The sequence below is a fragment of the Thamnophis elegans genome, chromosome 2 (assembly GCF_009769535.1).
Source record: "Thamnophis elegans isolate rThaEle1 chromosome 2, rThaEle1.pri, whole genome shotgun sequence".
Lineage (NCBI taxonomy): Eukaryota > Metazoa > Chordata > Lepidosauria > Squamata > Colubridae > Thamnophis > Thamnophis elegans.
The window spans coordinates 24,196,478-24,211,738 of NC_045542.1; the positions used below are offsets into that span (position 1 = coordinate 24,196,478).

General features: G+C 44.7%; 1 protein-coding gene across 1 annotated transcript in view; it reads right to left on the reverse strand.

Moving 5' to 3' along the window:
• Window positions 1-2,294: 2,294 nt before the first annotated feature.
• The window catches only part of ZNF385A (zinc finger protein 385A), a 90,109-nt gene continuing 77,142 nt past the window's right edge, over window positions 2,295-15,261 (reverse strand). Inside the window, exons 5-7 of the mRNA XM_032208672.1 lie at window positions 11,451-11,629; window positions 4,690-4,785; window positions 2,295-4,556 (exon numbers count right to left, since the gene is read on the reverse strand). Of these exons, the coding sequence (XP_032064563.1) occupies window positions 4,326-4,556; window positions 4,690-4,785; window positions 11,451-11,629 (506 nt within the window). The 3' untranslated portion in view covers window positions 2,295-4,325. The remainder of the gene's footprint in view (window positions 4,557-4,689; window positions 4,786-11,450; window positions 11,630-15,261) is intronic.

Below are 15,261 nucleotides of genomic sequence, written 5' to 3' on the forward strand. Positions count from 1 at the left end.
ATGAAGGATCAGTGTTGGAAAGCAACAACAGAAAAGTTTCTAATAACTGCTACCCATCTGCCTCAAGAATCCCTTCGGCTTCCTATCGATCCAGCCCTTTCCAAGTTCAAAACTATACGCACAGTTTCCAAGTTAGCAATCGTATTCCCAGATCGTCCATTTGATTTGGGATCAAAGTCGGTCTCGATCATTTTTCAGTTCATCAGATCTTTGTAACCATGAATGGCTAGATCACTTGTAAGGACTCTGACTCATGGTTAATTGACATACCAGTATATATTCCTTCAGCGGTGTAATCCTCTGAAGTCTGCTACTGGTTCGGTGAGTCTGTTACCGAGCGCGCTCATGAGTGTCTGAGGCATTCCTAAAAAAGGAACATTTTGAAGCCTTCTGAGTCTGCAAAGGTAAGTAGAACAGCAGGGGGGGGGAATCCACTGTGCCATGTGATTTAGATTAGCTAGAAAGCAGGAAATCCAATGATTCTAGCTAATATAAATTGCACGTCACAGCTGATCGTTGGAAATACTGGTTCACCTGAACCGGTAGCATTTTTTACTACTGGTTTCAGGCGAACCAGTCCGAACTGGTAGCATTTCTCCCGTGTATCCCTTTCCAAAGCAATTTGATTCCTCATATATCAGTGTGGTCTTCTGCCCCTACTGGCAGGAGTCAGCACAACGGACTGCATGAATAAAGGACACTGGAGCAGCCAGAGAGAGCCATTACAGTGTAGTATAGTGGACAGCCAGGAGACCAAGAACTTATCAGAGAAATGATTCAGGCCAGTGGTACTTTCCAGACCGTTGCAACCGGTAAGCTACAACAGGGCCCAGCGTCCACCTCATGAACGTGCGTGGCATGTGTACAGCACACGCATGTGTGTACTTACTGTCCGCGAAGGTCCAGCTGCTCAGCGGAGCGCCGCGCAGGCAATCGGCTCAAATAGCAGTAAGGAGAGCAGGCAGGTGGGCGGGCCCTCCGGAGCATCGTACCAGAACGGTACTTGGTGCTCCCAGCAGGCACCGGTATACCCGTATCGGGATGTACCGGTCATATCCCACCACTGATTTACACCTGTATGCCAAGTTGAAGTCACATGAACAGGACTCTCTCTAATCTATTCATCCATCCTTCCCTCCCTCATAGGCAAATCTTTTATCTATTTTTTTTTGAAGCAGAGTCACTACCCTCTGTTAGTACAAGAAATACTGAAATGAGTCTGAACAAGCAGGTGATGGTCTGGATCTGATTTGGAAGGCATGTGCAAGTCACAGTGGTTTAAACTCAGTGGGTGACAATGAGATTCCCACCAAAGTGCTTCAAAACGTGCCTTATCTTGCCTCAGGAGACATTCAATGTCCATTGAGAAATCTATTAAATTTCCCTGGGGGCCGCTTCAACATTATAGCTTTAGTGGAAGCATGTTACAGATCAGCGAAGTGCACCACTTAAAACAGCAATGTTTCAAGTATCGAGGCTGCTGACACATGCCAGGATGTGAATAGGGACAGTATTAATATAATTCTGAATGAAATGAGCCTAACTGGGAGAATGCTTTCTTTCAATTTTCCTTTTGTTTCTCCCCCCCCCCCCCCCCAAAAAAAAAAAAAATGATTTCCTGGTTTCTATGCTGAAGTTCTCAGATTTGGTGATAACAGCCATAAAAGCTTTGCAGGAGCTCAGCCGAACAGATCAACAAGTTTGCAATTTGGCAGCTTCCCAAGCTAAATAAGTTGCCCATTTTCCTTGCTGGCAGAATTGCAAATTGGCAAATAAGAGCTGAGGCTGAAGGAAGAAAGCTCCCCCTCCCTAAATGTTCCTCTTTTTTCTCCAAGGGAGACAATTTCAGGGTCCCACTGGGCCTGCCTGTGATTGCATCCCTAAACAAAAAGTTCATCCCAAAATAAATGCAGAATAGACTTGTCTCTTGGGCTGGAAAAGTAGAAAAGGCAGTAATTTATTGCAACAGATCAAGCCCAGAGCTTTATGCTATGGGTAGTCCTCGACTTATTACTGCAATTGAGTCCCAAATTTTTGTTGCCGAGTGAAACAGTCGTTAAGTGAGCTTTACCCCATTTTGCGACCTTTCTTGCCACAGTTGTTAAGTGAATCAGAGCACTTGTTAAGTTAGCAATACGGTTGTAAAGTGAATCTGGCTTCCCCGTTGATTTCGCTAGTCAGAAGGTTGCAAAAAGCTGATCATATGACCCTGGGACACTGCAACCATCATAAATATGAGCCAGTTGCCAAGCATCTGAATTTTGAACCCATGATCATGGGGATGCTGCAAGGTGGTGTGGAAAATGGACAGTTTTCGATGGTGTCATTTCGAATGGTCGTTAAACAAATGGTTGTCACTTGTGTACTACCTGTATCAAAGGCACCTCTGCTCCTCCTTTCCCTGCTGGGCTTTGGGCCCTGAGCGTGGAGGAAAGAAGTCCGTAGTAGTTTATTAGGATTGATCCCAGCCTGAAATCATGGCTTCCCCAGTCCCTGACAGACAGGAAGACAGACCGAGTGCAGGCATAAATGAGCCTTATCATTTATTTTATTGTTATCAAGGAGCAAGGGGGAGGAGGGAGAAAAGGTGCTATGTGGGGCGAAGCAGACAGTCCTTGGTGTCAGCAAGAGAGGGTGAGAGTCTAGCATGGTCCGAAAAACGGTGGACAGGGGTCAGACTCAGAGGAGCAGAGGGCATCTGCGGATGGAGGGGGCAGGGGATTGCCCTGTGGGTCATGCCAGTCAGGGGAAGGAGGGTCCTGTTCCCCTCCCATGCCAGTGTCTCTATTGCTCGGAACTTCAGTCACAGTTTGGAGAGAGGCAGGGAAGAATAGCAGGGCCACAAACATGGAAGAATGTCTCCCTTTCTCCTTCCCCAGGCTACGGGGTTTTGTTTTGAGCTGGGCCTTCTTCCGGTTGACAAAATGGGAACCGGCCAATGGCAATGGCTGTTTCTGCATGTACAAGTTTGCAGGGGAAAGAAACAACCCGACCCTTAGATTGTTCTTCCAAACCCAAGTGCCCATGCTTCTACAGTGCACACCCTACAGCATAGGCCATCCCTCAAGAGGCACCAACTGGGGTGCGCACCAAGGGATTTACAAGCATCTGGATTTTGTTTTGTGCTGTGTGGAGGGTGGGGCTGGCTTGGAGGTTGGGGATGCTTAATCCCCAGGAAAAAAAAAACCTGGCCTCTTGGCTAACGTCCCCGTTCAGTCGGGGAGAGGTGGGAACCCAACGCTGTAGAAATAGCAAAGGGAAGGCGAGGGAGGGGGAGAGGTCACATTACCATGGCAACAGCACAGATAACCCAAAGGATGATCTACAGGCAGAAGGAGATGCCAGCCGCTCCCCCAACAACCCCCGATGCTCTCGCTCTCTTAGCCAACCTGCCATTTCCAGGCAAGCTGATGGGAGCCGCGATTTTCTTTGCTCGGAGGACAGAAAGTTCTGCAGATTGGGAAAAACATGACTGAACAAGGGGCTGGGTCTGTCTGTCTGTTGCTGCTGCTCAGCGCAAGAGGAAGTGGAGGACATGGAAAAATGGGGCACAGTACTTGCTCTGCCAGTCTCTTATTGAGGTGCCGTGGTGAGGAGCCCAAGGGGAGCCCCATTGCATGGAAGCGCAGTAAGGAGAGGGGCCAGCACGGGGAAGGGGGGGGTGCTGATAGGGAGGGACCTTAGGGGATATGTACATGGAGGTGCTGGCCAGCATTATTGCAGTAGGGACTCTGTCAGGAGGCCCTGTCTTCTGTCCCACACACACATATACACCCCCCACTTCTCAGTGCAAGTGGACAATGGCTTGTATGAGTAAGGGGGGCAACAGCCCCCTTAGCTCTGGGATGAAGGAGATTGCTTGCTGATCAGTCCCTGAGGTACCAGAACTGCCTCCCTTGCCAATGCGCCACAGAGTCCTGGGGAGGCACTTCCACTCCCCAACCTTTCGTACCTCGGAAGATGAGACCGACACGCACATGCACGTACAGGCACACCCCAAGACACATGCCCCCATTTAACCCCCTGCGGGAGCCCAGCACTTGTGCAGATTTGGCTGGGATCCCGAGAGGGTGGAGAGCAGGCGCGCCGATGGGCGGGGATGCAGAAGGGTGGGCTTCTCCCCTTTCTCTTCTCAGAAAAATAATTCCATTTCCTGTCACAAAGAAAAAGGATGGGGAGAACGAGTAAAATGCTCCCTTCAGTGGGCCTGGGTGCCTTGTGAGATTGTCGGGACTGGTTGCTAGTTGCCGGGGGGAAGGGCGGTGTGGTTCTGGTGGAGCCAGGAGTCCCGGGATTGTGGCAGGCAGGTGAGTGGAAGGGCAGCATCAGTATGGTGAGAAGAGGATGGGTCCATGTGCAGTTCGGATGGGCCCCGGAGCCGGGCGCAGGAGTGGGTGTGTCAGAGGTGGGCCCTGCAGCAGGGATGGCGTTGGGGCTGGCCGCAGTGTCAGGGGTGTGGAAGCTGCTGCTGCTAAGGCAGCTGCTACAGCCAGGGGATTTGGTAGCAATCCAGCTGCCAGGGACTTGGGAAGCTCCTTGGAAAAGGCCAGGGAGCCCTGCGGAGACAAAGAGAGAAAGAAAAAGAGAGAGATTGAGTTTGGTTATCTGATTAAAGGGGTGCCAACTATTCTGGCCTATTAAAGAAACACTACCACAGCCCATATTGGAAAATGCCCATTATGTACTCACTGGCAGCTCTGCCATGCCACGCTGCTTCTTGTGCCGACTCAACAAGGGATTAGGCTTCCCAGCAACTCCATCCCGGTGCCGCCGGCTGGAAATATGCTAGAAAACCAAAGAGGAAAAAAGAGATATCAAGGTAATTAGCAAGTAAAGTATCCTGATTCCTTGATCAAATGTTGCCTCTTATGTCAATCCAGCCATGTGATGAACTATCAAGAGATAGACCAGACAGGAAATCCAATCATCATCGCCTTTTAATGACCCCATAATCCCTTGCAGGTTGGAATTTGAGCAACTGAATGGAGCTGAGTGTTTACTGGCCAAATGCCCTTCCTGTTGCCAATGCAGAGTTATATTCAGCAGATATATTCTCATCGTGCCCAGAGAGCGAAATAGGTGCCTCTACCTAGGTTTAAACTACAGCCTCCTGAATGTGAGGCTAGAGCGCCACCTCTAGGCCACCACACCACTCAGATGGGAAACACAAGGGGCAGATAAATTAATTTTTCTTTACTATAAAGCTACATTAATAGAATTTTGCATGTGTGAAAGTTCAACTCTCTCACCATCTCTTTTACAGCCTGAGAACTTAAGAAGGGGGTTCCACCATAAAACCGCGTTTGACTAAAGCAGTGATGGGCAACCTTTTTGGCGTGGTGTGTCAAAAATCGGCAAAAAATCGAGCATAACTCGCGTTGTGTGTCACTTCGACAAAAACATAATTTTGCGCAATTTATAGTTTAAACTACAAAAATATATAATTGCAATATAATTGTATTTAATAAACCAAAAACCAATTATTTAACATAGCTGCTTAGTAACTTCTTTGTTCATCAGTCGATTTCATATGTTGCCCTTGATATTATTATCAGTATCACTTACCAACGGTCCTGCTTAGCAACCAAAATGTTGGCTCAGAAACTCTGGCATTGAAGCGTGCAAGTCTTAAAGCTGTCAAGTTACAAGAACCTTGCACCCCTAACCCTTTAGGAAAAAAACCCCAGGGGTCTTCAAACCTGACAGCTTTAAGCCTTGTGGACTTCAACTCTTCAACTAAAAGAGAGACTGATAAATATTAAAAAAAATAAAACCAAAAAGCAGCTACTGCAGTGGCTTAGAATTTTACTCAATTACCGTTGAGCCCATGGAAAGTTCTGCAGCCCCAGGAGCAAAGGAAGGGGGACGGAGAGAGAGAGATTGGCTGTTTGGGGTGCTTGAAACCACCTGGCCCTCCCCAAAGGAAACCCTCATTTGCAGGATGAGTCTCGACTGGCTCTGCCCAGCGGGGTTACCCCAAGCGCCATTGGGCAGCGACGGATGCTTATCCTTTTTCCTTCGGCTGCTTCAGCTGGGACTTCAGACACCCCAAGGGGGGGACTTTATCGGGCCTCCCCCTCCCCACTCTTTGAATGAAGGTGTGATATGGCTCCTCCATCCCTGCTCTTTAACCCAGCCAGAATTACAGGAGGGCTGCCCCTGTTCTGCTTTCCGGGGTGAATCTTAGCCGAGGGACACCAAGACCCCAGAATGGGTGGGGGGTGGGGGAAGAGCTTCTTGACGGAGGCCACGATCGACTTTTGGAAGTTGTGTTTTCGTAAAATAAGATTAACCTTTGGATGTGTTTGTTCCGCTCGGCCAGCGGCGTTTTCTCCCACTTAATCCCGGCGGATCCTGATATCTGAGCTGGAAAACTGCAACCCCCCGGAAATGATGACGCCCCGCTGAGTAGCTGGGACTTGCAGAAAAAGGCTGCAGAGAGAGAAGTGTTCGATCCGTAATCCGTCTGTGGGGGGTGCTGGGGACAGGCCGGGCCCCTTCTTCCCACCTCTATCCCCCCCACTCTTGAGGGACAAGCCCTTTCCCCTGTCCCAACGGTGGAATTTGAGGCTACCTCTGCTTTCCCTCTCCCTCCCTCAGTTGTGCAGCAGCGGCAGCGGCAGCTCTCAGCCTGGGCGGCAGCGTCACGCAGGCTGTGGAAGGAGGGGGAGGAGGAGGGAACCAAAGAGAGCTTTTACCGAGTCTGCGCCCCACAGCCAGGACCGTCCTGGCGCCTCAAGCCGCGTTTCTTCCTGCAAAGCCCTTCTGGCGTCAAGCGGAACTCTCGGGATGCCCGAAGGGCTTTGCAGGAAGAAACGCAGCTTGAGGCGCAAGGACGATCCTGGCTGTGGGGCGCAGACCCGGTAAAAGCCTCTCTTTGGTTGGTTCCCTCCTCCTCCTCCTCCTCCTCCTTCCACAGCCTGTGTGACGCTGCCGCCCAGGCTGAGAGCTGCCGCTGAAACAAGTTTGGGGAGCATGTGCGTGTCACCCGAAATGGCTACGCGTGTCAGCACTGACACGCGTGTCATAGGTTCGCCATCACTGCCCTAAACCTAACCCTAAACCTAACCCTTACCTTAACTTGAATCGGCTTGCTTTCAAAGCGCTATTTAAAGCGCCCTTCTTTCTCCACGCTCGCTGTTGTTGCCCTGTTGATGACATCAGCGACGCGGTTTAATCGGGCGCGCTTTAGTCGAGCGCGGTTTTGTCGTGCCACGAAGAAGGGTTCCTCCTTCTGAATCTTTTGCTCCACCCACTATGCAATTGTGGGCTATGCTGCCTCTTATCTGTTACCTATTCAGGATCTGTTTGCCCATCTCCCACGGTCTTTCTCACGTATCTTTACATGAACTCAGATTCCAAGATGTTCATTAGAAATCCCTTTGGTGGTAAAATTTGTAGTTTTAAGGCTTCTTTGAGGATGGACCTATGAGAGAGGCACACCTCATTACAGACCGCTACACACAATAGTAACCCATAGCCCCTATCAGATGTGGGTTCCTACCAGTTTGGACCAGTTCAACCGAGTAGGTAGTAACTTGGCTGCCCATGCCCCCAAACTGGTTCTATTGGCAATAGCAATAGCAGTAGCAGTTAGACTTATATACCGCTTCATAGGGCTTTCAGCCCTCTCTAAGCGGTTTTACAGAGTCAGCATATTGCCCCCAACAACAATCTGGGTCCGCAGCGCCATAGGTGTCGGCATCTTGTTTTTTGCTCCTGCACAGAAATAATTTTTTCACTACTGTGTACGTGCGCGTAGGGCACATCAAGTGTATGTGTGTGAAGCGCATCCCTGAGCGAACCGGCAGTAAAAGAATCCAGAACCCATGAAGGCGGAGCTGACGTTGCTACAACACGACCTGCAATCTTGGTGCTCCAGAATTGCTGTCAATATCTCTGCTGCTGGATGGTCCTTTGTAGACCTAAACCATCCCAAAGAGATGGTGATAGACAAGGGCACGTCCTGCTGATCTCAGGGGCATTGCAAAGCCCCTGATTGATCCAGGAGAAGCTCTTTCCTCTGGCTACAAGAGAAGCAGCCATTGAAGCTGCACAACGTTGGGACAGACCCCTGAAACGGAAGCAGAGCAGGAGAGAGAGTGTATCGAAATTGGTGAGATAAACTTTACTCTTAAAGAACACCCAAAAAGACTTAGAGCAAAATTAAAATTGAAGACAGAAGAGAGTAAGTGGCAGATTAAGCCTGTATTAAAATTAGAGTGTTATCTTTATCTCCTTAACTTTGTTTTCTTTTTTTGGATGGAATTCTTACAAATGCCTCTTACTTTTTAAATTGGACTGGTCTCTTTTTTCCTTCTTCTTGGACTGGTCCTATTTTTCCTCACTTTTTATATTTGTGGAGCAAGAATCTTTCTTTTTGTAATGTTTGGGTGGATTTTATCTTTTAAAATTTTTTCTCAAGCTCAGAACAAAGAAAGGGCTAAAAGTAAAAGAAAAAGAAGTAACACTGCCACCTAGAGAATGGAGGCTTGGAAGCACTAATTCCTATGAACATTTGACTTATATCTTAAAGTCCTTGACTTTGTTTACTGAAAGGAACAGTGGGAAGAGCACGATTTGTTTATACAGATGCTCTTTTGGAATATTATCAGTAGCTGGACTGGAGTAAAGAGAAAGCCTGGATTTGAAAGATTATAGTGAATTTGTTTGAAATTTAGCAATAAGCCTTGGATGGTTTAGTGGCAGTGCTTACAACCTGGAAAATTGGTGTAACATGAAGAAAAGGAATTAACATCGCAAAAAATATGTTAGATATTCAAAAAGTTCTAATAAGCACAGAGAGAATTGACAAGAGATTTAAGATTATAGAACAAAACATAGAAAGAATGAAGGGAAGAGTTGAGAATATTTACAAAATAACAATGAAATTTGAGGACAGAGTTCAAAAAACTGCATAGAAATATGAACAAAGTGATAAGAAAATTGTTGACATTGGCAGCAAACCGTGAGTGGAGGGAAATGATATCTGTGAACTACTGAAAGGAGAGATCAATGAACTCGAACATCCCAGACTTCAAAATATAGATGAAGAAAGAAGAGAAAATTTGGCAGAAACAATGAGAGTAATTTTGGCAGAAGCACCAGTGATAATCAAAGGCAAGATGATGGTAGGAACAGATGGAGGGTTTCGACTCTCTATAAGATATGGAATGAACAACAAGTTGCTAAGAGAAGTCCACATAAGACTAATCAAGAAAACACTTAGAAAACAGATTCTACAAATGGTAAGAGATATTGGGCTGCAGTACTACTGGAAGGATACCGGATGATGAAATGAAATATTACAATAAAATCAAGTTAAACTTAGTTAAATTTTGAGTATTATATATAAGACAAAGTAATAATAGTTATAGTCAAATAAATGATTAACAATGATAATAATGCATTTATATATACTAGATTGATAATATGAAATTTTATATAAAATTGTTATCATTGTTAATCATTTATTTGATTATATAAAATTGCAAGTGGGACTATGGAGATGAGGTTGAAAAGCTTTTTTATAAAAGATAAACAATTTTATATAAAATAGAATATAAAGATGTAATATCATTGGCTGATGTTAGGACGATGTAATGAAACGCCATAATATAAATTTAAAGTAAATTTATATTATGGTGTTTCATTACATTGTCCTAACATCATCCAAAGTAAATTTACTTATGCTTCACATAAAAGAATGTAATAATAGCTATACTCAATGAATGTTTAATAATCATAATAATTGTATACATATATATTAGATTGATGATATTAATAATGAAAAAAACATGGAATTGGAAATTATTAGAGAATGTTACCAATACTAGAATAATAGAATGACTTAGAATAGGATATAAAAAATACTTTACTATTGGATATATTGAAGATGATATAATGAATTATTATAATATAAATGAATTTATATTTAGAATACCTTGTTTAAAATGAAGAAACAAAAGTGATAATCAAACAAATGAAGTACTATAATAATAATGTATACAAATATATTTGATTGATAATATGGGACTTTAGATAAAGTTTAAGTGATGACTATGGAAAGGACGCAGAAAACCTTGTAACCAATCGACACACTGTATGTAATTGAAGATGTTTTTATGTTATATGTCTTGTTTGTTTATGTTTGTTTAAAAATAATTTAAAAAAAAAAAAAGAATCTAGAACCCATCCCTGGTCCCTACGCAGGACTAGCTCATGAGTAGACATGGCCTCAATCAGGTAATTCCAGCAAGTCCTCCCATCTTCCACAGTGATAGAGGAGCAATCTAAATTAATCTGCCTTTAATAAGCAGGCCCTGAGCAAGAACATCATAGTACCTTCATGATTAGAGTTAATGAATGCCTATTCAAATTACTGAAATCTAATCCTGATGTTGAAATTCAAAATTAGAAGCTATGAACGTTGACACGAGACCTCCCACCTTCTGAATCCCAGGCATGTAAGGGATGACTACCATTATAAAGTAAGCAGTTCTCAACTTACAACTACTATTTAGTGACCTTTCGAAGTTACAACAGAACTGAAAAAAGGGACATGACCATTTTTTCACACTTTGCAGCATCCCCCATGATCAGAATTCAGATACTTAGCAACTGGCTCATATTTATGCGTCCCGTGCAGGGTTGGGATTGAACATTTTTAGCAACTGGTTCTCTGCCTGGTTGCTGGGTGGGCGTGCCCATGATGGGTATGGCCTTCTTGGTATGGGGGAGGGCAAAAACGGCCTCTCCCGGGCTCTGGAGGCCTTCAGGAGGCCGGAAACAGGTCCATTTCTGGACTTCCGGAAAGCCCATTTTTTGCCCTCCCAGAGCCTCTGGGCAGGCCCTGCACTTTCCTGGCATGATGAAGGGGCCATGTGGAGACTCCTGGGAGGGGAGGGGTTGGGCCAGCCAATCCTTCCAACTACCGGTTTGGCGAACCAGATCTGGTTCGCCCAAACTGGTCTGAACTGGCTGAATCCCACCCCTGTTCCTGTGGTCATGTGATCAGCTTTTGTGAACTTCTGTGACAAGCAAAGTCAATGGGAAAGCCAGATTCACTTAACAATTGTGTTACCAATGTAACAACTGCAGTGATTCACTTAACAACTGTGGCAAGAAAGGTCTTAAAATGGGACAAAGCTCACTGAAAATCTATCTTGCTCAGCAATGGAAATTTTGGGCTCCGTTGTGGATCGTAAGTCATGGACTAACTGCATTTAGTAGGGAGAGAAATATAGTTTTGTTCAGAGTCATTGCCTCCTTTCACATGGTCCTTTTTTAAAAAAAAATCTGAGCCTTAACAAATGTAAGAAAACACTTTTAAAGCTGAGGTTTACTATAAATTAGATCCCTGTTGAGTTCCACCAACGGTTCTTCCTTAGAGGGAGGAAATTCTATTCTGGTAAGATGTACTGACAAGGTGTCATGACTGCATTTCACACCTGTTTGAGCTGGATCTCCGAGTTAACTTTGACATTGCAGATTTCACAGTGGAAGGTTCTCTCCTGAGCACTGGGGTCTTGGTTGCCTGGTTCCCCTCCAGTTGTGGGACTAAGACGTGGATACGCTTTGATAGGCCCCAGTCCGCTGCGCGCTTCCAGGATAGTCTTGTGCTTTGTACCTAGGAGAGTACAACACAATACTGAAACTACAAATGCTCAAGAGGAATGTCCACCAATCATTTCTTGCAGCACTTTCTCTTGTACACTTCCTCCCAAGGGAACGCTGTTTGCAAAATTGATAGAGACAGTCTAGTCCTCTACGAATATATACTTTAGCTACAGTTCTTTTTCTTTATGAATATATATTTTATCTACAACTATACAGTTGTATAGTTACAGTAATGTAGCCTATAATCCAGTCTTGTTGACAAACTAAGATTAGAAAGGACACAGAATAGACTTTTCTGCAGTGACTTTTTGTTTTTAATAGAACTGATTCCTTAAGCTAGAAAAACCCACCAGGTTTCCCTCTTGTAGTAACATCTACCTTCAGATAAAGGTTTTTTTTTACATTATAACTTATTTAGCTATCAAATCACCACATTTTAGAGACATTCGAAAGTTCCTTTTTTATATTGTTACATGACAATTATATTTTTTATATACATCTAGGTTCCCCCACTCATTCACCTTCATTTCAAAGCCGAAGAATCAGCGCTGTCTAAAGATGTCTCCATGGTCATGTGGCTGGCATGACTAAATGCTGAAGGCGCACAGAATGGTGTTACCTTCCCTCTATTTTTTCTACTTGCATTTTTTACGTGCTTTTAAGCTGCTAGGTTGGCAGAAGCTGGGACAAGTAATGGAAGCTCACTCTGTTATGCGGTGCTAGGGATTCGAACTGCCTAATACATCTAAGTATTGCTTTTACTTTATCAGACTCTCTCTGTGTATATATATGTGTACACACACACACACACACAAACACACACACTCATTGTAAAAATGGTTTTCTTCCTATCTAAATTGAGAGGGGCAAGGAGTATGCTGACTGGGAATGAAAAAGTATTCCTGCCTTTGGTTGAGTTTTTAGCAAGAGTTTCATTGGTATGTATTGGTAAGCAAAGCTTTAGCTTGCAAATAAATATTATCATCTTCTGATATCTGCACATTAACTTGTTACCAATGATGTATAAATACAAACATGAAAGAATTTACAAGAAAAAAGAGAAAATGAGAAGTGAACCCTACAGTATGATTCTAGTTCTCTGTTTAAATACTGCTATCCTAATTCAGCAAAAACCTCCTTTTTTTCACAACTGGAAATCCTCTCAGATCATACTTCAATAGCTGCTTTTCCTACAATTGTCTCAGTGTTAGGATATAATTTAGGAAGGAGACAAGACCAAGGGCAAATTCAGATGAACAAATCTATGCCTGAATTGTGCCACTGTAGATTTTGAGTGTGGATCAATAATAGGGCACATAAAATACAAATGCTAAACAGGATAATGTGATCATAATAGGATGGAGACATGGAGAATTTCAAGAAAAACTTTAACATATTAAAATAGAGGGTTAACATTACAATCTCAATGGTGAGAAGAGGCTTATGTTTTATTAGCAATAGCAATAGCAGTTAGACTTATATACCGCTTCATAGGGCTTTCAGCCCTCTCTAAGCGGTTTACAGAGTCAGCATATTGCCCCCAACAATCTGGGTCCTCATTTTACAAACCTCGGAAGGATGGAAGGCTGAGTCAACCTTGAGCCGGTGAGATTTGAACAGCCGAACTGCCGAACTGCAGTCAGCTGAAGTAGCCTGCAGTGCTGCACTCTAACCACTGCGCCACCTCGGCTCTCTTCAGTGCCTCACCTCCTGAAATCTGTTTATTCAAAACTTGGAATATCCAAACTGAAAGGCCAGAAAATTGTTCCCATAGGAAATGAAAAGAAAAACAATAGGAGTTCATTCAACCTTATTCTAATCAGAAGCAATGACAAACGCTGAGCCCAAGAAAAGGACCTTAATGGAAGTGTATTTATCACATAAGATATGAAAATTTGTACTTTGACTCTATATACTAAGTCAGAATCTACCTAAATAACAGAACCTCTGAAATTCTAAATAAATAAGGACTGAATGTACGGTATGCTCTACTAAGTAAATAAAACAAGAACAAGGAGGAGTACAATATTCCAAATTATGCTTTGCAAAAAGCTAAATTCTGTCATTTACAGTATATGTACTTAATAAATTGAGTTACAATCCATAGTAAAAGTCGGCTTTTGTTAATTTAGAGAGAAAAAAAGAATTCTTGGAGGACATTAAACATTTTTCCTCTGTGTGCTGTAAATCCCATTGAATCCTGTTTGAAACTATTGCTTTCTAAAATATTGTATGTATGCAAAAAGATCATGACTTTAACAGAATAAGAGAGTTGGAAGGGACCTTGGAGGTCTTCTAGTTCAACCATCTGCTTTGGCAGGAAACCTTGTATCATTTCAGACAAATGGTTGTCCAATCTCTTCTTAAAACATCCAGAATAGGAGCACTGACAACTTCTGGAGGCAAGTTATTCCACTGATTAATTGTTCTGTTAGGAAATTTCTCCTTAGTTCTAGGTTGGTTCTCTCCTTGATTAGTTTTCATCCACTGCTTCTTGTCCTACCCTCAGGTGTACAACTTTTTATTGTTGCTACTGGGAGTAGTAAGGGTGGCCGGTTGCGCCCATTGCTTTTGAACCACATTCAGAAAAAGCTTGGGAACTGGCACTATCTCTTGGGCCAACACAGGCTCCTCAAAGAGGTCCCCAGATAGGTCATCTGGATCATTAGTCGCCTGATCTGGGGGGGGGGGGGTTCAGAGACTTTTGCCTTATTCAAGATGGTTTTGAAGTTGGCAAGCTTAAATAAACCCGAAAAGACAGGCTTTTCGGAGGCAACGCCTTTGTCCCCTGAAAACTCAGGCTCCGGCCTAGGTAGGATGTCCTCCTTCCCCCAGTCAGAATCCTCGCTGCCCAGAGAGGAATGTGGAGACTGAGAAGGCTGGGTCAAGGATGCCTCCCTAGGGGTATCATGGGGCTGGAGATGTCGGGTCTTGCGTGGGTGCTTGCCCCGCTGCAGCATGCCCGTCTCTATGCCCTGGGATATAGCCCTGTTAATGACCTCTTGCATCTCTGATGAAAGATTAGGGCCTTGGTCCTCGACAGGTCGAACCCCTGGAATGGGTCGGGCGGCCGGTTGCTGGGGCGCCAAGGGGCCCACGAGAACTGGCCCTTCCTCCAGGTCTGAAGGACAGGCAAAGAGATTGGCCTGGTCAGCCAATGATGTACCTGGAGAAGCTGCCATGGCAAGGGAAGCGGTGGGAGAGAACTCCTGGCCCTTCTCATCACTATTGGAGATGGGCTGACCTTGATCTGGTTGAACCCCCATGGAGGGCTTCATTGGAGACACCGACTGAGAGGTTTGGGGCTGTTGCTGAGCCTTGGAAAAGTGCTTCTGGTGACGGATGGCATCCCTATCTCAAGCTCAAGGTGCTCTGAATTCTCAGGAATCTGATCTGCCATGGCTGAAAGGTTGGGGTCTAACTGAAACAGGCAGGGACTACCTCCACTCACCACCTTCACAGTTGCAGATCGTGGATCCAAGAGCTTAGAAGAGAGACACAGAAGGCCACTGAGATCAGATCCAGCCAAGCAAGAATCCAGTGCGAGCGTTAGCAGCTCCCAGCACCTTGCAGGTCAGGTAAGGAAGGCGACCTAGGTAAGCCACAATCCGTTGCTGCACCAATCTGATAGTTTTACAAGGG